The sequence below is a fragment of the Melospiza georgiana genome, chromosome 2, assembly GCF_028018845.1.
Source record: "Melospiza georgiana isolate bMelGeo1 chromosome 2, bMelGeo1.pri, whole genome shotgun sequence".
In the NCBI taxonomy this organism is placed as follows: domain Eukaryota; kingdom Metazoa; phylum Chordata; class Aves; order Passeriformes; family Passerellidae; genus Melospiza; species Melospiza georgiana.
Genome location: NC_080431.1, coordinates 51,297,328 through 51,321,207, shown reverse-complemented (window position 1 = coordinate 51,321,207; position 23,880 = coordinate 51,297,328). Strand labels below are relative to the sequence as shown.

At 38.6% G+C, this 23,880-nt stretch overlaps 1 protein-coding gene across 2 annotated transcripts in view; it reads right to left on the bottom strand.

The window, feature by feature from the left end:
* Positions 1 to 10,088: 10,088 nt before the first annotated feature.
* Positions 10,089 to 23,880, bottom strand: part of NAA16 (N-alpha-acetyltransferase 16, NatA auxiliary subunit) — a 61,896-nt gene continuing 48,104 nt past the window's right edge. Inside the window, exons 10-20 of one of the 2 annotated variants that reach the window (XM_058018850.1) lie at positions 22,415 to 22,487; positions 22,008 to 22,177; positions 21,488 to 21,644; positions 19,484 to 19,608; positions 18,731 to 18,944; positions 16,820 to 17,013; positions 15,987 to 16,095; positions 15,387 to 15,485; positions 14,657 to 14,800; positions 12,145 to 12,242; positions 10,089 to 11,881 (exon numbers count right to left, since the gene is read on the bottom strand). In XM_058018850.1, coding sequence (XP_057874833.1) covers positions 11,681 to 11,881; positions 12,145 to 12,242; positions 14,657 to 14,800; positions 15,387 to 15,485; positions 15,987 to 16,095; positions 16,820 to 17,013; positions 18,731 to 18,944; positions 19,484 to 19,608; positions 21,488 to 21,644; positions 22,008 to 22,177; positions 22,415 to 22,487 — 1,584 coding nt within the window. In that variant the 3' untranslated portion in view covers positions 10,089 to 11,680. Of the gene's footprint in view, positions 11,882 to 12,144; positions 12,243 to 14,656; positions 14,801 to 15,386; positions 15,486 to 15,986; positions 16,096 to 16,819; positions 17,014 to 18,730; positions 18,945 to 19,483; positions 19,613 to 21,487; positions 21,645 to 22,007; positions 22,178 to 22,414; positions 22,488 to 23,880 lie in introns of both variants that reach the window. The other variant, XM_058018849.1, reaches the window with a different exon arrangement.

Sequence of the window (23,880 nt, the reverse complement as noted above, 5' to 3'; positions counted from 1 at the left end):
AGGTTTTTCTCATCTGCTGCTGAGCCAATTCAACACTTTAGAACAGCAGAAAACTAATCCAGGAAGAAAGTGAGTAATTTTCTGTTGAACTGAGTTGAATGGGTATAGATAGATAGGGGAAAAAACCAACTGCCTACCTGTAGTGATATAAGAATTTATCCTTGGCATTCTCTTTAAATTATTATCTTACACTCACATTGACCATTTTCAGAATAATTTCTAGGCATGCTGAAGAAATTATTCTATAAACTTCCCTTCTTTACAGCCATGTGTTTGGCTGTAAATCTTCTTTCCTTAGGACGACCTGGGCTTAAAACTACTTAGTTGTGTTTACTGCTTCACAGACTAATCTCTTAACATTTCTTTCAGTAAATACTCATGTTTTCCCCTAAGCAGCCTAGATTCTACTGAATGAAACTGAGACAGCTGCTGAGTTTCAGTTTTCCACATAAACAATTAGCTTATACAAGAGGAAACAAAGATTCATTTTTATGCTTATTGGTTCTATGTCATGGACCATGTAGCCATGCACATCCATAAAAATTCCTGGAAGGCTCCAGCATGCTTCAGCTGAACTGGCTGCACTTTTGGCACAGATGCCAACAGGAGCGGCCCACATCTGGCAAAAGGAAAAAGTCACTTTTAAGTGCAGTGCCCTGAAACTCTGCAGGCTGACACGCCTGGCTGCTCGTGCTTATGGGGAGAAACATCCAACACAACTCCTAATGTAAACTCAGCTACTGAATCCCTCTCATTTTCTAGGCAGCCATCCAAGCTGTATTTAAAGTGAATTTCTTCTTGCCCATTCGACGCAGTGTCTCCAGATCCTCCTCAGCTGGTGACGCTGATGTTTACAGTGGTTTCCTACTGCATTTTTGACCTCACAAACTTGTGAGCCACACAGCTATTTAAATCAACAAATCCTGCCTGGAAACATGCTTCAGGGAAAGGCTTTTAAAACAGGCACTTTGATATAGTCAAGCTGCAAGGCCCATGAAGCACTAGTTTTCTGAACAAAGCATGGGATAATTTGGGACACAACACATTGTGTTGCTACACCGGAGAGACTCCTAGAATTGATGCTGTAGGTTGAATAATCTAGCTTCCAAAGCATGGCCCAGAGATGCCCACAGATCCATGAACAACTTCTGAGGCATTCATATAAAACAGAAAAAAAAACCAAAGCAGGATGAGAAATTAATTGGAAACTGGTTACAGTTCGCAGTACAGGTGCAGCACCATATGCACATACACAGAAACTGGAACTGCAGAGGGGAGAATTTGCAAATCTGAAGTGGCTGTAAAGTTTTTGTCTAATGAATAATTTCTTTTCACCTCTTCAAAGATCAAGAATAACCCAAAATATCATTTTTGTTGAGTAATACCATATTCCCACAGTTAAAAACAAATGTGTTGTGAAACCTACATCTGTCTTCTCATTGGTACTGATACTAGACAAAAGCCAGAGTGCCAGATCCCTGCCCATGGAAGCACCCTGGAGTTTTGAATATTTAATTTCCACAAGTCTTTTAATATTTATTAGTCTGTGAAAATAACAATTCTTTACATAAGTAACAATACTGACTTGTTAAAGTAGATAATTTAAAACCTGCGAATGACAAACAACAGCCCATCATTGCCAAACTTCTAGTTGAAGGAAGCAAGGGAACCCAGAATGAAGACAGCTGTCAAACAGAAAAACGAAAACTGCCAGAGGATGAAAAAGCACAGGTGCCAGCCAGACTGACACACAGGGAAACCCAACTCCTTGGGCTGCAGAGCAGGAATAGATCTAACATCACCAGCATAACCTGTCTCCCTGTGCAGCACATCACAGCCCTGCCCTCAGGATGCTCATTTAAAGGAGGCAGTGGCTGACATTCCAGCCTATTTTATCCTTCACGCTGCAAGTGGAATTGCCTATGTGAGTTAATTGCTAAACTTGCTTTGTAATGAGGAGAGCTGCCTGATTAAACCTTGTCGGAGACATGAGCCATGCATTTTACATGGGCTGCCTAACTACCATCCAAGGTGTTTTGCTGCTTTGGCTGCCAGCTGGGCTAAATAAAAGCCTGTGACACGTAGCTCAATCCACACCACCAGTGGGAAGAGTGAGTGATTCACAGCAATATATTAACCTTGAAAGATTGTAAATAAAACATCTTTTGCCAGAGGTCTTTCACAGGAGAGAAAGACCTTTACTTTACTTCCTCTTCTCCCAAAATGTTCTGTAGACCTTGAACTGGAACCTGGAGTTTTGACAGACTGATGCATTTCCTTTGGGTTTTCTCTCTGCCCTTGACTGATGCACAGTGGAAGCCAACTCATGGACCTGCTCACAGCCATTCACAGCTGTGTCCTTGTGAGCAAACCATACACCTTCCTGCTGAATTCTGCCAAAACCTAAGCTCACTTTCCCTGGCCTACTATCCTTCTAAATTTTCTGCTTGTCAAATTAACCTCCTGAATGTGAACACAATACAGTCTGTGTCTGTCTTTCAGTAACTAGAGGCAGAATCTCTTGGAGTTTTGAATGGATGGCTTTAAATAAGTTAATGATGCTAAAGCATATTTATGGCAGTTTGGATTTAATCACTGTTGTTGTAGCTGGATTAAAAGTAATTTAAACTGATAAAGTAGATTTGTATCCTATATTGACATCACTGGCATATAGAGTTGAATGTTGAGCTGCTGTCCACAGTAAAGAGAGATGAAAAATCCACTAAAGACTTTCAATGTTCTGGGTCAAGGGACTTTGGCTGAGCACTGCATGGGAAAGGGAGAGAGGTTCAGGTGAGGAGAGGGATGGCAGTGAGTAAATTAGACATAAAGAAGTTTGCAGCCTTTTTCCTGCTGTGCAAAGGAGCCACCAGACAACAAGCAGAGAGAAGTGGACAAAAAGGCAAGAAAAAGTAAGCAAAGAGACCACGGCAGTAAGCCAGGAGGGAGAGAGATCCTGGCATTTGGAGTGCTGTGTGGCAACTAGAGGTGAAGAAATTGCCTCCATTCTGGCTCTGTTTTCAGGAAAACAAGGCTGTGCACATATCCTTTGCAAGAGGAGGTTGCATACAAGAGTCTGCACAAGGCTGAGTGGAGGGAAGGGTTCATTCTTCTTCCTTTAAGTCCTCCCTCATCCAAAAGGGTCCAGTAGCAGTAAATATCCATTTTACAGGGTAATGTGGGGGAAAAATAAAGGAAAAAGCATACTTATGAATGCTTGGTAAGAAATTTATTTCCTGTGTTAGGTTGTGGGCTCAAGCTCAGGGCAAGCCACTTTCTCTACCTCTACCTGATGTTGCTGCCACCATACCATACATAAGGATCGGGAACAGGAGACACTGAATTCTTTACTTTTCTGCCAGTTTTGCTTCAAAACCTTTCATGACTACCACACCATCAAGAAGTTTGTATGGTTTAAATTACAAATGAAAAACAGTTGTTGTTTTCCACCTAGTTTGGCTTTGAATTGTTGATAAATTGAGGAGTTAAGATTGCTGGATATTGTGCTACTTCAGAAAAAAATGGCAATTTTGTCCAAGGGAGAAGGAATATTCATTCAACAGTGAGTGATAACATACAAGGGGAAAAAAAAAAGGAATTTAAGGCTTGAGAGGCTTGTATTTTATGAAAAATATCTGACACACAAACCCCATTGAAAGCAGATTTAAAGCCTTGTGAAGCAAAACATATAAGGGAAGTCTTATGTATTAAAACAATAAGACATCTCTCCCAATTTGTCTCCTCCATTAGGAAAATAAAAGGTAGCAAATTTTTCTGGTAGATATATTTCACATCAGTGCTATTTGCTGTGACTAAAAATGACACATTTTGTATTTTTTCTGTAGTATTTCACACACTCATGCACGCAGAGCCTGCTTGTCTCAGTCATATGTTACTTCCTACCCAACGCTGTTTGTGGACTCTGTGTTTCTCGAGCCTTAAATCTTGCCAGGAAACAGAGAGTCTAAATAGATGCAATTAATAACTACAATGATAATAAAAAATACTTGTGGCCAAAATACCTAGCCAAAAAGATACAGATCACATCTAAAGGTATAAAAACACTTCTTGCCAAATAATTCAAATTAGATTTTCCTGGGAACACTGAATACTGTCTGGGTTTTGTGGTGGTTTTTGGTTTGTTTTTTAAAATGTACATGGGTTTCCACTTTGTTGTTTCCACTTGTTCTTATGTTATTAAACCAATATTTTGAGTTTTCCACGGTGTATTGCACCAATCTCAAGGAAGCTTATATAGCCACAAGAAAAGGGGAAGTTAGGAATGGCAGGGGGTGCTGGGTGTTGTTTCCATCCATCCCACTGAAGCAAGCTACCAAAACAGGCTGAAAAAACCAAGACTTACTCTCCCTTCCATGCTGTGTTGGCTGAAAGGCAGTAGGAGGCAAAGGGAGGGGCCAAGACTGCTTGTGTGCTGAAGGCATGTGGCTGCAGAGGTTAGAACAGGAGAGCAGCTCTTCAGTTATTTGTGTTGCAGTAGTGGCAGTCATAGTCCAGGATCCCATTGAGTCAGTCACCATACAAATGTGGAACAAAAGCAGCAATCTTTGAGCTTTGGTTAGCCAGTATTTCATGCCCCTTTAAGGGATGGGGATTTGCATGTTTATGGTTGGGAAATAACAATGTCTGAGTCCATTGGAGCCTCTCCTGTTACCAGTGCACAGGGGACTGTGTAGATGGGAAGAAAAGAATCAGTGTTACAGCCAGTGACCATGTACTGCATCCAGCCCTTTCCTCTGAGCGAGGCAACTGCACTTCATTTCAGGAATAATTATTGAGCCCTGGGTATTTTCCCCATTTTCCTCAGCTTCAAATAATTTTTGTGACAAGCCATAGTAGAATCCTGTTTTCGTCAGAAATGGAAGTTAAGTAAACCATGCTCTAATTCTCCTAGCCAGAGGGAGGATCTGTGACAGCAACTTCTTCCATATGCCCATTTTCTATTTTCAACTCTTATTTCATAAATAACAGGCTTTCAGAATTGCTCACTCCATACTGCCCAGCTCTACTAGCTGCACATCTACGTCAGAGGACTTGCATCCAAAACTAGAGCTCAGAGCATTTACACAAGAGGGAAGCAGTTAAAAAAAAATAAAAGAACATGGAACAACACTGCAAAGCAGAGGCTTTGCCACTGTAGACACTTAAAAACCACGGCTCTGCACAACCAGATTTGTCCTGCCAGGGCACTGAGAAACATTTGCATTGCGCCGCTGTATCCAGGGCTGCTTGGGCTTCCTGAAAGCAAATTCAAGGAGCACACACCTATTCAACACTTAGACAGCAGAGTGCCACGCTTGGCACTTGACACAGATGTGAGTTTCCCATTATCAGAGCAAGATTACAAGCCCTCAGTGAGTAGGAGAAGACAACAGAGGAAAAGAGGTGGTCACCAGAGACAGAAGTACCTGATGTGTTTTGGAGGGCTTCTGTCAACATGGTCAGTGCTCATGAGAGGGTGGCTAATAATTGAGAGCCAAATGCAGTGACAACTTTCTTCTGATCAGTTATTTGTTGCTGCCAGTTCCACGATGTCCCTGCCCCCCAGGCTGGCTCCTCTGAGATGGCCAGGATTGTGAGAGGTTATCTGTGAAACATGGTAGGGAGAGCCAGGAATGGTCATAGGAAACACAGAAGGATCACAATTTCTTTTAGAAAAACCCTACTTCCTAAGATGGAAGGTGATTGGGAGGAATTTGTACCTTCCTTGAATGGAAGGCCATGTAAAAAACAGCCTGCCACACCTATGTGTAGACTGCTCATCAAATCCTTGATTAGCCATTGCTGTCTTTTCATTGTCTACCCATCTGTAATCAGTAGACAACCAACCCACATTTGCCAGGTAAGGTTTGTGATAAGCTGTTGGCCTGAATCTGTTCACAGAAGCAAACAGCAAGTGCCAGAGCCTGAAATGGAGAGGGAGACTGAAGAAATACAGTAGAGAGAACATAAAAAGCTTTTAGCAGCAAGTTGTCTGATTAGCTCAGGAAATCGCACGGATATACATCTTTCAGCACAATTTGTTACAGTCTAGGTGGCACTTCAGAAGTAAAAAGAAAACCAGCCTTGCAGATCTTAATTTAGAGATTGAGACCTGCAATTCTCAGATCTCTGCAATAATTTAGATGTCTGGCATCCTGAGGTGTCCATAGCTTTGCACTGGATATAGGGGTGTCCCTATATACCTCAGAGCTGTCTAGCCTTCTGGATTTTTATGAATTCATTGCCTGTTAAACCAGAAAGACTTCAGAGAAGGTGTAAGCTGCCAAAGAGAAGATGGACTACACCTGTTGGTATCACTACAGGGCTGTTGGTTTTCATTACCTGTCCCCTGGAGAATCACCTTATGGCTCCTTCAGTGCTGACAAATGACACAGCTGAGTGCTGTGGTCCTAAGCAGTGCAGGAGCACCAAGGGACTGCTGGCATTCCTCTGCCACTTTGGGGATGGATGCTCTGCAATGTCTGAGCTCACCACCTGCAGCAGCCCTCCAACCCCCGAGCAAACAAATCATGCTCTCTCTTATGGATCCCAAACCCAAAACAATTTATGCATGGCAAATCTAACAGCTTCATCCCAGTGGTTTGAATTTCCCTGGACAGGTATTTAGACATGCAGGGAACGTGTTACTAATAAAAAAGTTCCTCCAACTTCAGGAACTCTCAGAGCTCATTTGAAATACAATCAAACGGATGGATTAGCTAACATTTTATTAAATCTCTCCAGTGGCAGTCAACAGACTCCTTTGGTGCTTGATGCCTTTTGTGGATTCCTGGATGTCTTTTGCACTACTGTCTACAGAGCCTGGCCTCAGGCAGGTATAATTTGCTCGCATTTACAAAGAGGCTTTATGACAGTTTACTACACAGCCCAAACCAGGGGTTTACTACACCCATTCAAACTAGGGGTTCTCTGTGCTAGGCACTGTATGGGGAAGAGGAAAACAGTTCCTGCTCTGGTCCTTGCGCTTCCTCCCTTCTGTGTTGCTTTAAATATGAGCATTTATCATATTTATAGATCATATCATATGCTTGACCTCTTCCTAGATGCTGCAGCTGCAGAAATGTGAGAAACCACCCTTTTCACCTTAAATCAGTCCTAAAACTACCATGTATTAGTTCTTCCACCTTACTGCATACCTAAAATACATCTAGGAACCTCTCAAAACCTGAGCCTCCTCCTAAGTGCTAACAGCACGTTCTCAAATACTTTGTCTAGACTTGAAATATGTTCAAGCAGCAAGGTCCAAGTGGGGAACAGACAACGTGTTTAGTTCATGATAAATTAACTGGAATGAAGACTAATTTTCAAGGCTGACACGTTCTGTCTCTCTTCAACAGCCTGAAGGCAGGAATGGAGTTGAGTGAAACTTTTTGCACAGGACATGGGATTTCCCAAAAAAGCTGATCTGATCATCTGTGGGCTCAAACATATTTTCCCAAAATGTCTGTTCTCCAGTGCTTTGAAGTAAGTCTAACCAACTGCCCTCTCAACTTCCGATCCCCCCATCAGCGCCTACAGACAGCTAGGTTATACAAACACGAGTCTAATTCAGATTTTGAAGCAAATACAGAACAATGACCTCTCTCCAATACCTGAAAGGAGGAAAGATATAAGCATTTCCCCACACTCTTAGTACAAAACACCACCTACAAGACTTCAGCATTTTGTTACTATGAAAATATTCTGGATACAAGGCTTCCCTCTAGTGGACAATCCACAAACTTTTCATTAGGAGCCGCAGTTAAAGCTCAGAAAAACAAATGCCATAAGTACATATAATGTTGCTGCTGAAACAGCAAGTGGCAAGTGCATTCACACATGCCAACACAATTATGTTTCAACCTTCTGTGTCACACTTAATGCTTGACCTCTTCCTACATGCTGCAGCTGCAGAGATGTGAGACACTGCCTATTTCACCTTAATTACCAGTTCAGGACTAAATGTTGGCTATCTGTACATGTATCAGGTCAGGGTTTTCCACTAGGGCCTGGGTTTTGGAACAAGTTTATTTTCTATGATGAGAAGTTGTCAGCCTTGGGGTACGCCTGCCTGCAGGAACAGAAGGAAAGCGGTATTGTGTGAGATGGCAGGACCCAGTGTGAGGTTAGATTAGATGCTGAGTCAATGAGTTCTCTTGACATTTATGCTGTTAACACAATTATTCAGTTGGTGAAGGGATCAGCAGTAGGAATTTTAGAAAAGCCACTACAAACCAGTTCAAAACAAAAGGTTTTCAAAGATCCAGAAAACAAGACAGGTGAGTAAATAAATGTACTGTAATTAATAGCAATCATAATCAAGGCATCTATAGCTTCACATCCAGACTGTGAAGGAAATTTGAAGGTGTTGCCAAGACTGGTAAAGAGCAAATGAAGCCTAATTAACCTATATAGCAAGAGACTACAGAATAATTCACACAATCATAGGGCTGCAGAACATCTGGTGGGGGTGGGCAGCAAACCTAAGGTCAAGTCAGAATTGTACCCGTGCCTTGTTGCACACATATCCCAGTAGGGTTAGTCCACATTCATCATTATGCATTCAGGAAGCACTGCTGCTACTCCTGTTGTTCTCAGCTCCTCCTTCTGTTGGAAGGGCACAGCCACAGCAGATCCAGACTGAAAGGCCAAACCGGAAGGGCAGCTTCTTGCACCAGGAGTGCAACACTTCTGACACCCTGCTAGTCAGCATGGATAAATCCTGAGCCATGCTAGCTGGCAGTGCTGGCAGTGTCCCAAGCAGCAGCAGTGCCTGCACTGCAACACAAGAGGAGCTGCCCTGCTTCAGAGCACTGCTGCCACACTTCCCTGCACTGGGTCCTGGCCAGATGAGTCTGATGAACTCATTAACCACCAGAAATCAGAGCAGTCAAAACATAAAACATTTTTATCAGTTCAAGCTGCTCAGTTTAGCTCATCTCTCTGAATGATCTAATGCTGTCAGACTTGTTTAGATAAATGAGGTCCTGCATTCTGCCAGCAGCCTTGTGTTGCATTTGCTTATTTCCCTTCTTTGTGCCTGGACACCTTAAGGTGCTAGGGTACACAGCACACCCTGCCCATCTGCAACAAAGATGAAATTTGGAAGAGATCAGACTGCCAGGCATTTGTTACCCCAAGAAGTTCACACCTGCAATGACAGCCCTGAGGAAAACAGCAGGCTGCATGCCTCCAGCAGTTCTAAGAGAAGACGAAACCACTCACTGCATGACAGAAGACTCAATTTCCAGAATTAAGTTCCCACAACTCTTAGCCTAGATATGAAAGCTATTCATCTACATTATCAAGGAATCCACTGCTGAAGAGGAACCCTGGGTGTTTTTGCTGACATCTGACTTCAAGTGTCAAGTTAAACAGCACAGGACTGGATAAGCAGTCCAATCTAGAGTGCCACAGCCTTCTTTTTGAAGGCCTGAATTCCATCTCCAGCAAGAGAAGTATTATCACTAAAAAAAGACAGAAGACACTGTATCACTTCATGTCTTTACCATACAGTGCAAGTGGTTCTCAGGTGCTGCTGAGCCAAAGCAATCTTATTATGGTCCTCCTTTCCCTGCCTAAAACATCTTTGAGCCAGGTGCTCCACAGCAAACAGCTCATGGTGAATACTTAAAGACAAAACCACATCACTACTTTTCCGTGTTACTATCACAGAATCATAGAATGGTTTGGGTTGGAAGGAACCTTAAACACTGCCTGATTGAAATTCCCCTGCCATGGGCGGGGACACTTTCCCATAGACCAGGTTGCTCAGAACTCCATCCAACCTGGCCTGGAACACTGCCAGGGATGGGGCATCCACAGCTTCTCTGAACACTGTTCAAGTGTCTCACCATCCTCACAGGAAATAATTTCTCCCTGCTATCTGATCCAAATCTATTGATTGCAGTCTGAAGCCATTACTATTTATAGATACACATCTCAATCTGCTAAATAGTCATGTTTTTCATAACTACTTACAGAGTTAACATTAAACCAGTGAATATTGCAACTCAATAGAAAAAATTAAAATGATGGGTTAAAGTTTGATTGCCAAAAATATGCAAAAATTCCAAACCAAAGGCAAATGTGTACAAAATAATTTATTACAGCATAACATGTTGGCAATATCTTACAGTGAAATTTCCATTCAACATTTTTTTTAATCTAAACAGATGACACACAAAGGAGAATTTTAATTAGAACAGTTTATTTGTCTTAATAAAATCCCCTCTTCATGAACTGGTATTTGCCTTTGAGGGGCTAGTTAATATTACTGAAATTATTTACATTGCAGTGAAATAAAAACAAACCGAGATTGAATAATTCCATTACGGTTTCCAGAAATTTTCTGTACAAGCCACAGTATAATTATGTTTTGATAGCAGTCTTTATAGAATGTAAAGCTGTCATGTGATATGTAGCCATTTTGTCTAGCAATGCTATGCTTTAAATAGGTATATTAGATTTAAACTTCCATTTTGATGTGTTGTATATTTAATAGTTAATGCACCAGAATACAAAGTAAGAAAAAGGTTCATTATGATTTATAGTCAGCCTCTTTGTGCTCCCTTAAACAGTTTTAAAATGTAAAACATATTTCTCTGTTTTGCCTTTCAGCACCTACAGCAATAGCATTTAGGCAGGAGAAATTCTGGAGTATTGGCCATAATACTTAAGTAGACAACTAAGACTTTTAATGGAGGTAATACAGCACACCCACCAGTGAGTCTTTATGATGTAGAGAAAAACTGTATTCCCCATTACTGTACCTTCTGCACTTGCACAAAATTGGAGCAGCTTTTTCATCCTAAGTGTCAATAGGTGAACAAATGGGGAGAAACCAGAAGAAAGAAGAGGAAAGGGGAGATGGAACAAAGGACAAACAACAGTATTCAAATTCATTATGTCTTCTCAGGGAATTGCTTCAGGATATTAAAACCTTAAAATGTTAAACTGACCATAAAACTAAGGAAACGATAGCTATGGAACACAAGATAGAGGGAATAGGTTTCAAAAAGCCTTAGATATTTGTTGGTTTGGGTTTTTTACACAAACCTAATCTTCATATCTGTCAACACTGGTTCCATATAAGACACACACCTGACAAAAACATGCAACCCCCCCCAATGCTTTCATTGTTGCTGTGCTTCAAAAGAAACCAAACTGACCAAAGATTAAAAAAGAAATCCAACCAAAACAATCCAGAAAAAAACCCCTAAAGAACAGTAAAGACAAAGAGGGCAATTCAAGCAGCACTTCAGTCTTAATCTGCTAAAAACTCTCAAATGATAATTTATTAACAAGATATGTTCACATATATCTGCATATGTAACAACACTTAAGTGAAAGCAGTCTTTAATATCCATATTATTGTGAGGGAGGGCTGATGAATTATTAAAAGACTTAAACCTGTACAAGTATAAACATGAAAAATGCTGATTAAAGATGTTTACATAAATATTGGCAGTTTTCATTGGGAGGAAAAAAACCCTAATAGCATACTCCATTTAACTATCCAAATATTTTGTTTTAGATACCTGTTAAAGATATTAAAATACAACCTGGAAAAGTAACCCTGATCTGTATCCAGCCAGCATGTAATGAGAGTCAGAGTTTCATACACATGTGTGCATGTAGGTATACACACACACACACACAGGGGCTTGCACACACTACTTCAGATTTCATTGGACAGCAAATCATGGTTAATGGCCGTGTGATTCACAGATGCAATGCTGCTGTTGTCTTCGTTTGTGGCAGGCATGAAGGCAGATGTAAAAGGAAACAGTTTATGACATGCTGCTTGATATTCTTCACATTGAGCATGGCAGCTTCCAAAACTGCCATCAAGCAACGCCTCAAAAACCTTCGTTAATGTCTAAAGAAACAAAAGCATCAGTTAATAAATGTAATTCAAAATTGTTTATTTTTAAGGGCACATATTGTTAAACAACACTAGTTTGAGCAAACAGGCTTCTCTATTGGTATTTACATATCTTCTACTCACAGGGAAGATTTGAAACCTTGTTCTTTCAAGTAATCATTTATCATGGTTAATAAAGCATGCACATTATCCTGCATTAAATTATACACTATTTAAGACCCCACACAGTTGGTGGCTTTATATACTGTATCTTTTACCTTCACATTTTTGTCTCTCATGTTTTTATCCAATCTAGTTGCAACAGCAATTGCCTTTTCTTGTCTTGATTTGTCCAGGAAATACATCATCTTTGCACCTTATCACAAGACAAAACCCACACTGTTTAGTTTTCCTAAATGCCATACAACATATACAGACAAACAGAACCTGAAAACTTACACATAAACGTGAATTAGACTTCTTACAAGTTTTAATAAACTATATCTTTCTCCCTGATTTGCAACTGGAAACTAATGAAACTAAAGCCATTTTGAAATTTATTAGAAGCATAAGGATTGAATAATACAGGAGACCTGTTCCTGCAAGAGTGACATGCCTCACTTGACTGACAGGTCTTCAGGAGAGAAAAATATAACAGAGTACATTGATGACAAGCCCTTCAAGTCAGCAGGCTAAATGAAATCCATCCAACAAACGCAGGAGTGAGTAATTCTCAGAGACACACTGAATTCTCTTTAGAAGTACTGGAGCTAAGTGAACAACAGTTACTAAACAACTGTGGAACATGACCCAGTAAAAGTTCAGACCAGTCCACATGGCAGAACACAAGGCCGTGGCTGCTCACCCAGAGCTAAGGACAGCTCAGGTACAAGGAAAGTGCAGCACAAGTTTGGTGCTTTGCTTGGACCAGACTACATTGGTGGAAAGGAACTACACAGCTTCTCAGAGCACAGATTGCCAAAACTGGCCTGGGCAGCTCTGCAAAATTCTGCTCCTTGTATCACAGCTGCCTTAATTTAAAATCCCACCTTAATGAATGTGTTGGCATTTCATGTACTTTCCCCTTTGCCCAAGTACAAAGTCCAGACCCACACCACTATGTAATCTACTCCAAACCCCAAAAAGCTTAATCATTTTACTGGAAAAGTTAAAACCTCACATTCTGGATGTTTTGTCTGTCTTTTGGTTTTGCTCAACTCATTTTCCCAATTATTAGTTTTCCTAATTAAAGAAAATTTCCTAGTTCTTACTGCTTTTTGTAGGTTTAAGAAAATAAATTGCTAGACTCTATGCAGAGCCATTATTGCCCAAACCACTTATATTAGCCTAGTTACTCTTGCCTAAAGTTAGGGAGGCTTTGGTACAGAAATTGGAAAGAGGTTAGAAGTCTGCTTACAGTTTTTTACTAGCAATTTTAAGCTGAGCAAGCACTCATTTGTGCTCTCAGACTTAGGCTTTGGTCTTCCACATCTTCATATGCAAACTTTAACTATAGATAACTGTTCAAGAAACTTTAAAATTGTACAGTAGGTAAGTCACTTGCCTCAAACCTGTTCCAGCATAAACAGAAGACGGACACACAGTTGAAGTCCTAAGGCTACTAAAAACCTAGCCAGGGACTGTAGTGTTTTCCATAACACTGGAGGATCAGAAAATAAGACCTATAAAGCAGACAGTGAGATGTTCGACAGTCCCAAGAGTGGAAGAACACATCCCTGAGAATTAGGACCAATTGACTGCGGAAAGATCTGTACTTGAGTTCCCAAATCTTGACCCTGCTTGCAGGAAAGAGGTAAAAGTATTTCTCTAAAAATGCTGTCCTGAAACACAAATCTTACAGAAGCCAATGGAATTTTGTGGTACTCTACCTAACCTTCCTTTAGAGTAATGAGCAATCCTCTGAAGCTAACTACTTCTGGTTATTCTGGACAGACCCTGGGTCACTTTCAAAGACCAGGTGAGGTTAGCACTAAGTACTTGAAGTGCCTGATAAAACTACACTTACTTTTGTTCCTTAACTGCTGGAAATGCATTTTATTTTCTCTACCAGCTTATCAAGTCACATCAATATTCCAAAACTTTCCGTAATCATTCATAATTTCCTTTGACTTAGCTCCAGCAGCTACTTGTGGCTCTTCTATATAAACAGTGTCTGAGTGTCAGATTTCAATATTTTCACTGCTGACAATGAAGCAGAAAAGCAAAGACTGCATAACACGTCCATGATGGTACTTTTATTGATGCTGTTGCTACATGATAAAGTTATGAGTAGGAACAGAGATATTTCAGCTGAAAAGAAAACAGGGAAAAGCACTTGCTAATGGATATGGGATTTTGTTTTATATTTTCTAATACTTAAAAAAAAGAAGCTGTAACAGGAAGGATGACAGTGCTTCAAAACTTGAGTATCTATAGTGGTTTGACTGTACTTTTTGAAGGTAAGGAGCAAATTTCTTATGCATCTAATAAAGTGAAGTACATTTTTTAAAAAATGGTACAAGCAGACAGAAATGCCTCCCCCCTCCCCCCCAAACCACATAATTTTACATCTCATTAGAATTTATGTATGAATTCATAGAATGGTTTGAATTTGAAGGAACTTTAAAGCTCATCTAGTTCCACATGCCCTGCCATTCCCAGCACCACCTTACACTGGACCAGGATGTGCTAAGCCCCATCCAACCTGCCCTTGCAGATTGCAGATAAAGATTCTGGTTTTACATCACTTAAATCATCTCCTTTTCAAGAGCATGAAAAAGTTAGACAAACCTGACAGCTGGTGCTGAATGGAGGTAGCATTGTGTTTGAGAAATTCTTCATTAAAACTCTCCAGGTTTTTATTAACAAATATTTTCTGCATTTCTTGTGTTAGGACCTTGCTCACAATTTCTGGGAGGTTACTATGGTCAGACACTAGAAGAGGGTAGGCAGGGGGGAGAGAAGCAAAAAAAATTGCCATTTAAACAACTGTAGAAAACACTGAAACCACATAAATTACTGCTAAAAGTCCCAGTTTTAGAATTTGTGCACAGAAACACAGATCAAAATGTGTCAACACAAACACTGCTGATGCATTTACAGAGGAAACTTTCATAAAGGATGCTCTGTCATGTAAACTTTATATTATGTGTTCACCACACAAACTGTTACAGACAGAATCATTCTCCTATATCTACCACTTATTTTCTTAAATATTAAGGCTTTCCAGGATCCTTAGAACACTCATTTTTCTATGAAATCTAGCCAAAATGAGTTGTTGGGTCCACCTGGTGGATTAATGGAGGAAGGTATAATACATACACAGTACACTGGGTAGCACAGCCTATGTTTTCTTTGGTATTGCCATGAAAAAAACATATTTGTTTTTATTTTTCTTTGTTTGTGTTTCAGGAGTAGACATCACAAAAATATGTAATTATGTACTTGCAAAATGTAACTTCTATCTTTATAATTACACAAATATCTATTTTACACACATACATATTTCCTACACACATACCAGCTTTAGAGAATTTAATCAAGCACTCATGTAGCCATGGGTTATTCCTGTCGATAGCAAAAGCTCTTTTGACAGACTGTAACATTAACAGAAACTTTCCTGCGGGAAGAAGAAGAAAAAATATTAGGAAACCAAGATTAAGAACACAGAACATGTTCTCTTCATAATCAATTACTGTTTTCTTTAGTAAATCTAGTAAAATACTAGAAACATCAGTTTCTACACAGAATTAGAAACTAAGCTTATTTTCCCATTCAAATTGCTTAATAAAGCAGAAGTTCTTGCTGCTCCAACTCTGCCAACACTGCACAGGTGTTACCATTTATTTAGCTTTGGTCTCCTCTAGATAATTAAAGATCACACCACAAATACAATTCCACAGTATTTAAGAGTACATACCACAATATAATCTGCTCTTAGGGCTTTTTCTGTTGAAGGGTGACTAAACAAAAATGCTATTTACTCTATTATTGGGTATGATTCATGCCTCAGCTTCAGTCAGGTAAGTATTTCAGATCATTTCCACTACACTTGGATAACACAGCTGAACTGAAGCACTAAAATCTTGTAAAGCAAAAATAAAATTAAGCAGTACTTTACCTTTTCTAAAGTATATTTCAAATGCTAATAAGTGTGTTTCTATATCATCTCCAATAAGATTCTTAAGTGGTATAAGGAACTTAATGGCTTCTTCTAATGGATTTTCTACCTGTTTTAAAAAAAGAACAGTGAAAATTATGGCTTAAAATAAACATCAAATAAAGTCCTCCAATCATTTCTGTTACTCAAAGCATTTAAATAATCAGGGGTCAAAGGTGAGGTGAAGCTAGCTTTCTGGATTAAACTGCACCATAACAAATTTTGCTGTTTAAATAAAAATGTTAAAGCGTTTACTCATCATCTCATGTTGACAAAGACAACATCATTGCTAACTCTGGCATTGCTTGTGCACTCAGTGCTGTAATTTAGCATTTAGGAAACTATTAAACACAACCACTTTAGACAACAAGCTTGAAGTTTACTGTGATAATGGAGGTAGCTCTTCATGCATAGCAAAATACTGGCTCATGCCTTCAAACTTTACAACTTGCAATAATTTCTGTTACTTTTTCCACTATTCACTGTATGAAAATCAGATTTCTTCAAGCAAAATGCCTTTTTTTTGTTCAGTATCTATTTTAATGAATATGACCTACTGCTTGGAAAAAATCCCTGAAATCTAAGGACAGTAACAATATTAATGTACAACTTGGATTTATTGATGAAAAATACTTCTCTTCAGTGTAAAAAGAGATGGACTACAAAACGTACCTCTGTATGCAAAAATGATTTTATAAAAACACCTGGATTCCTTTAGGAGAATCTGATAGCAAACCCATATTATAAGCTTTTTATGATAATTGTGGGGGTTCAACAAGAAAGACCATGCTAACCCTTTCCAGTTTTTCAGGAACCAACTCTTCCCTGGGTCCACTAGTTTCCTCCTCCTCTTCATCCCTCTTTTTCTTTTGATTTTTTTGCTGTCGTTCTCTTTCTGCATGCTTTCTTTCTTCTTCAAGTTTTGCCTTCTTCTGTGCTCTTCTTTGCTTACTAAGCATTTTCTTCAATTCTTTGGCTGAGAGATTTTCTACAGATTAAAGTAACAGACAACATATAAAGTATTTAATTCAAAATCTTGTTTCTCTCAGACAATTCAGGTCATTATGCTTCTCCCCATCTCAATTTGGTAAATTTTTAAGTGATTTCCATAACTACCAGCAGTCACAAGAGTATCACCACTACACAGGCCAACACTCCTGCTGGACTGGTATTTACAGCCTAACATAACACTTGATCTTGCATATTTTCTCTTACATGGCCGTTAAAGAAACCTCAGTGATTTCAAAGGTTAGCTACATAAAGTTGTTACATCTGTCACAGGTCTTAACTTAGAAAATGAACAACGGTAACGCTAAGCTCTCATTTTGACTGCAGCTTGGCCTGCTTCTAATGCCATCTAGAAATAACCAGATGGATTTACACTCCACCTGAAAACATGCTAAACTTGCTATTTTCCATTAAATTGTCTGACTAATATACAGCCATGATAACTGTACCGATTTCAGGCAAATGCCATGGGATAACAAAAGGGAAATTATCAGTTTAGCCAGAATAACACTACAGCCACCAGTCTGTTTACTATGGTGTTTCACTGAAAATAGAATTTTTGCTAAATGTGGCAAGGCACAGGAAAATGAGCTCCCAAGGGACTAACACATCTTTTTTGAGGCTAGGGCAGCATGACCTCCCTGCTTGGGTCATCCCTATTCTGACACAAGGAAGCACCATCCACACAGCGCTGCCTTCTCCCACAGATAAGCCTATTGGATCCCAATGAGCAGCAGGCAAATGAACTAACATGACTTCTTAGACACCACCCACCTTTATAATATACTGCTATCCTCTGCCACACACTAATCTTACATTATATACAGAAACAAACTAAAGTTGGAGAGAAAAAAGGTGCAAGTTCAACTATTCGAATATGCCTCTTCATTACTCATAGGCAGGTATAGAAAAACTTATTCGCCTCTGAATAAAGGTAAGAATTTATCTGCAATATTAAGTGGCATTTTTAGTTTAGCATCCCTTTTTCCCCATATCAAATATTTTTCCCTTTGCAAAAAGCCACACATGAATTTCACTGCTTTAGTCAACAGCCACTGCAATGCTGACAGTAACTGCAATTCCACTAAAGGAGAAGCAACTATTTATCCTAAAGTTTAAAAAAATCTCAAATAATCTGCCATTGAATCCTCAAATTTCCAAACTACACCCCACTGGCTTCCTGTCTGTTGTCCATTTAATACTAGTTTTAAATAATGTTCTAAATGTATTAGCATCACTAACACATTTATCCATTTATTCTTTGGTCCTCAAGTTGTGTGAGAAGTGGTAAAACTTAATGCAGTAGTAACTAGTATTATCATGTAATTAATTAAATGCATGAGACCAAAATCAAATTCTTATAATTCAGACTGCTTTTCCACAAAATCTATCCATTGCTCCATAATTAATTTGTTAATAATATTTATCTAATGGCTGAACTGAATTTGATTTTAATGCTCTGAAATGTCACTCTTCCGCAAGTACTCCAAAACTACAGTTAGGTTCATTCATGTTCTAGTTCTGCAAAGTAATGGGATGTGAACAGAGCAAACTGTAGCCTGTTACCTATGATCTCTTTTCAGTTATTGCAAAAGACAAGAGGAAAACTTGTGTTCTATTTACTCTGTAACACGTAACTTACTTAGCTTAAGCTTTTACATGTGTCAACATATGAACCTTCATTGAAGTGTAGATACCTGAATTCACTTCTTGCTCTTTGCTTTCATTGGTAAGAGGATTATCATGGAGCTTCAAGTAAATTTCAATTGCTGATCGGGCAGCCTTGAAGTAGAAGGCATGTTTCCTGAGCACATCTTCTAATCTCAGAAGGTCTACATAGGCACGGAGAGTCATCTTTCTCATGCAGTACGTGTGGAAGTCAAATTGATCATCTGTTATCTCAAAAAAATGCTTTAAAAAAAAAGGAACACACTCATATATTCATCCTTTACACTTAGTCTACTTTTTATTAGAGACAGGTGAATAAAGTTACAATTGATATTATTTACAGACAATATTCAACAAGTATAGACATATCCTTGTACTATTGACTGTTCAAAAGAATGTATTGGTATGGGAAAATCTCAGTTAAAGTCTATAATGTGATTATGCAAAGACTTAGGCACTCTAAAAGCCAACTGAAATGTGACTATTCTGATTAGAAACACAATTGTTAAAAGTCAGCATAAAGTAAATGTGGGAATAGCTGCATAGAAGATGTGGTATTTTATATTGAAACCTTTTCACTTCAATAATAGTCTTTCACATAATAGCTAGAGAAGACATCTGTTACAAAAAATCATCAAGTATTAGCCTGTTGTTAAAAGCCATTATACTAGAAGTTTTACATGCTTCTAGCATACAAAACTGTGCTGATTACATCAACAAATATCTTCATTTGAGTATGAGAAATACTGGGGAAGCAGTGGGTGGTGTTTGCACCTACTTACCCTTTCTACTTCATGACATTTTTTCAAGGCGTCACCGTACTTGCCCAGCCTTTGATAAGCTGCAGCACATTCCGTCTGGAACCACATACACTGCATCTCATTAAGGTTCTCCATTGCAGAAGTTCCTTCCTGAAAGAAGAGCTATCATCAGGTTTTGCTATTGTAATTTACCAGCTGCATCATTCAGTGCCTGGTTCAGGCCATCAGGAGCAAACAATCAATCCTTCAAGGTACTTGGAATACAACAGGACACAAACACCCAGTGTTCAAGTGAGAATAACACTTGTGATATTCTGTGCTCTCCCAGACAGAAAATAATAGATTGAAATTATTTAGAGACTCCAATTACCTGAAGATTAATATCTAAGAGGTTTTTAAGATGAACTCATGCTTGCACAGTCTCACTTCTACAATTTGGGGGTACAAAATAACATTATTCAAAAATATTCCTTGAGTTCAGCAAACAATTTTAGCTAGTTTTTCCCCATCAGGTAAGTGGCATCCACCAGTCCATAAATCCACCAATATATTCACTGCTTTATCACGCATTTCTTAGAACACATTATTACACATTTCTTAGAACTTGTTTGTCTAAATAAGCAAAGTTAGATTGATACATGATATTTTGACAAGAAAAAAATCCTAGGATTGAGACTTTATAATAGTCATAATGCTCTAGAGTAAGTGAACTGGAAAAACATCCCATATATTATTAATATTAGCCATTAGGCTTTCAGAACAATCTTTATAGCAGATAAAAGACCCAGTACTGTTACTGAGGATGATATCCTGTCTTTCCAGATGTCTATGATAAAATTCTGTCTTACTTTAACACTTCTGACAAGCAAACATGATGAGTTTTAGCAATCAAATTTTCAATTATTCCTAGAAATACCTAGCAAGCTTGAATCCAATTTCAAGTGTTACCACATCTAGAATTTAAAAGAACAAAGGAGCCTAATTTATGTACTCCAGGATATCCCACAAGTAGTCTTCATGTTTAGTTCCATAAATTACATGAAAATCGGATATTTATTAATACAAATTTTGTCCAATGTAAAAAAATAGAATTTAAAGTCCTTATCCCATCTTTTAGGGATAGACTGTTTTAACAAAATTTTTGTGCGTAATACTAGCTTCAAGGAATGAAATGTTCAAATATAAATTAATTGATATTAATACTAAATCATAATGAGTATAGTACTATGCTCCTGGGCAGTTAGATTGGATGGTACTAAAGGGGAAACAATGAGGTATCCATCAGATGCATTTCAAAAGCAGTATTTTGAAGTATGGCAATAAAAAATACTCCTGGACAACTACCCTTGAAAAACTTTTTTTCCAGTATTTAGTGGGGCTACACAACTGGAGTGCTGCATCTATCTCTGGGGCCCCCAGCACAAGAGGGACATGAGCCAATCAGAACAGATTCAGAGAAACACCATGAAAAATCAAAAGGCTGAAACTTGTCCTGTGACAAAAGATAGAGAGTTGAGGTTCACCATGGGGAAGAGCAGGCAGGCTCCAGGGAGACCTTACAATAGCCTGCCAGTATATACAGGAAGTTCATAAGACAGAAAGAAAGAGACTTTTCACCAGGATCAGCAGCAACACCAACAGCAGCAAAAGACTTGAACTAAAAGAGGGCAGCTTTATAGTGGATGCAAGGAAAAGAAATCTTTTCTGTGAGAATGAGGCAATACACTGGACTATAGTTGCCCAGGAAAGCTGTGCATGTCCTGGAAGTGTTCAAGACTGGGATGGATGCAGCTTTGAGCAACCTAAGTTAGCCAAAATGCCCACACCCATGGCAGTGGCATTGGACTATTCCATCCTTAAAAGGCTCTTTCCAATACAAACCCTTCTACAATTCTGTGTAGTTCCTTACCATCAGGCACAGAAGTATTGTAATAAAAATGGATACTAATAAAAGATATTTGATCAAAATTATGAGTTAAGAAGTACCAGAGGCAAGCAAAACACCTCTTAATTAATGCAATATACTTGCCCTTGTGAATTTAGAGCACATCTCCTCTGCATCCTTCACCATATTTGCTCGCAGCATGTATTTAGCACATTTAGAATTGATAAATCTGTCTGCAGTATCCAAAGACTGTGCTTCATCCATCCATTTGGCAGCTTCCTTGATGTTACCTACATGCTGTTAGGGAGAAATTAAATAGTTAACTTTCAGTAGAGGCCTGCTATTAACCATCTCCTGAAATCTGTACTTGTTACTGGTATTTCTCCATCAGAACCAAAACCAGTGTTATTCTCACTCCCCCCACTCCCAGATTTTTTTCAGAATTACAATTCACTGTAATTTGTGACTGGCTTTGCAAAACCCAAACAAAAGGGTTTTCATTTCCTTCCTGACAAAACAGTGCCCAAAAAGAAACCCGCATGAAAACTGATGCCCATAACAACTGCTAACTGAAATATTACCCACACATTCACACCAGTCTGATGGGTTGATATGCTTTTAATACACTAGGTACTCCACGTGTCCAAATTCCCCTTTTACCTTGTAAATTTTTGCTTTTAAATAGAATAGCTCTATTAATGTTGGAGTGCTTGCAATTGCAGCATTAATGTAATCCAAGGCCAAAGAACACTGGCCAAGTTTGTCAAAGTGCTGTGCCAGGAAATACCGAACCCAAAGCAGTGTTGTTGGGGGCTCTTTCTCTCCATTTTCTGCAACAAAATGGGAAAGGTTACAATAACCAGTAAAGCTGAAGACTGCATTTGAAAAATGAACACAAAAACAAAGCTTGGCAATTTTACCAAGTATTTCTTGTGATGAATTATTTTACTAGAAAATACAGTAACTATTTTTGTGCAAAAAGTATCAGCACTTCAACAGTTCTTGATAACTTTCATGAACAGTATTAGTAGTTACAGGGTAATTAACATAAGACCACAGAAACTTACCACTTGTACTAAAAAGGTCACAAGTTTTCAAAGAGGCTTCATAACCAGTAACAAGTTCCTGGATTGTAGAAACCTACATATAAAAAATAGTATGTGCTTAAGTTTTGCTTTACTATCATTTTAACAGAAACAAATACTCTGAAAAAAACACTTGAGCAAATTAGAGAAACTATACAAAAATAACTACATAATTTGGAAAAAAATGGATGTATCTTCACATAGTTTACTTCACCTTTTGTAGGTATTTTGATCACCCATTTTAACTTGTGATGTGGCAGGGAAACAGGTTGATCTCAGGCAGCTTACAGCAGAAGGTATTCAAGTGCATATGATTAGTATCTTATGTAAAAATTCCAAAACATAACTTAACTTATGCTATTCATTTTTAAGCGTTGAAACTGAGACAATTAAAAAAAAAGGTACCTTGAAAAAGACCATGCATGAACTTCCCATAACAATGATGAAACAGACTTTTGTGGTTTTTTGGCAGGTTGATCTGTATAATTAATGATTTCTGTTTTGTTTGAAAGGTATTGTTGCCTAGACTGCAGGTTCCATCTTTTGACAAAAATCTATACATTGACTGAAGGATAATACTTCCTGAAATCAGACCTTGTCAACAATATTGGTTTTCATTTCTAGGTTTAAGACTCAAAATTCATCCATGCATTTTTAACTCACATTTTATAGGTCTGAAATTTACAGTAAGTACAAACATTAGGATCTGTACATTTCATGGCAACTATTCCAATTCCAGGTCCATGGCTCAAAAATGCCACTTTGTATTTCTAAACATTTTATGAAGTGCTCAACCTGTTTTGTAGCTTCATTCAGAACATGCCTGCCATATCCAGCAAGTAACCAATGAGCCTCTTTAGGTAACAAGAGCAATATTACAGTAAAAATATGAGGGACTTTAAAATGTAAGACCTGACTGTAAGCATAGCAGGGTAATGGCTACATTCACCATCAGGTGAAATCTCCAGATGGTAAAAACCTATAACTTCAATGGCTAAAAGTTATGATGATCCTACATTAAAAAGTTGATTGCAAGAGTAAAATAGAATTGTAGGGAGACAGTAAAATTTTTAAAAGGGACAAATTTACAATGCATGCATTCACTGCAAGATATACTTTGGGAGAGAAGGGAGAAGAGAATAAACCTTGTTTTGGAAGACCAAAGTATACAATTTGAAGGATACTACTTTACTTAACCTAATCCAGCACAAGAGGCAAAAATGCTTTCAAAGAGAGCAGAGAAAGCGACAGGTCCAAGTCACACACAGCCACTGTAAATATCTCAAAAGTGTAATAAAATGTATAAGCACATACATTCTGGGAAGCTCTGGGCAAATCTCATAAGAAATGAGTTTCAGTAGCAAAATCTCATAAAATATAATAAAATGTTACTGGACTTCAAATAACTATGAAGTGATAAAGGAATGTGAAGAAGTCAGAAGTAAATG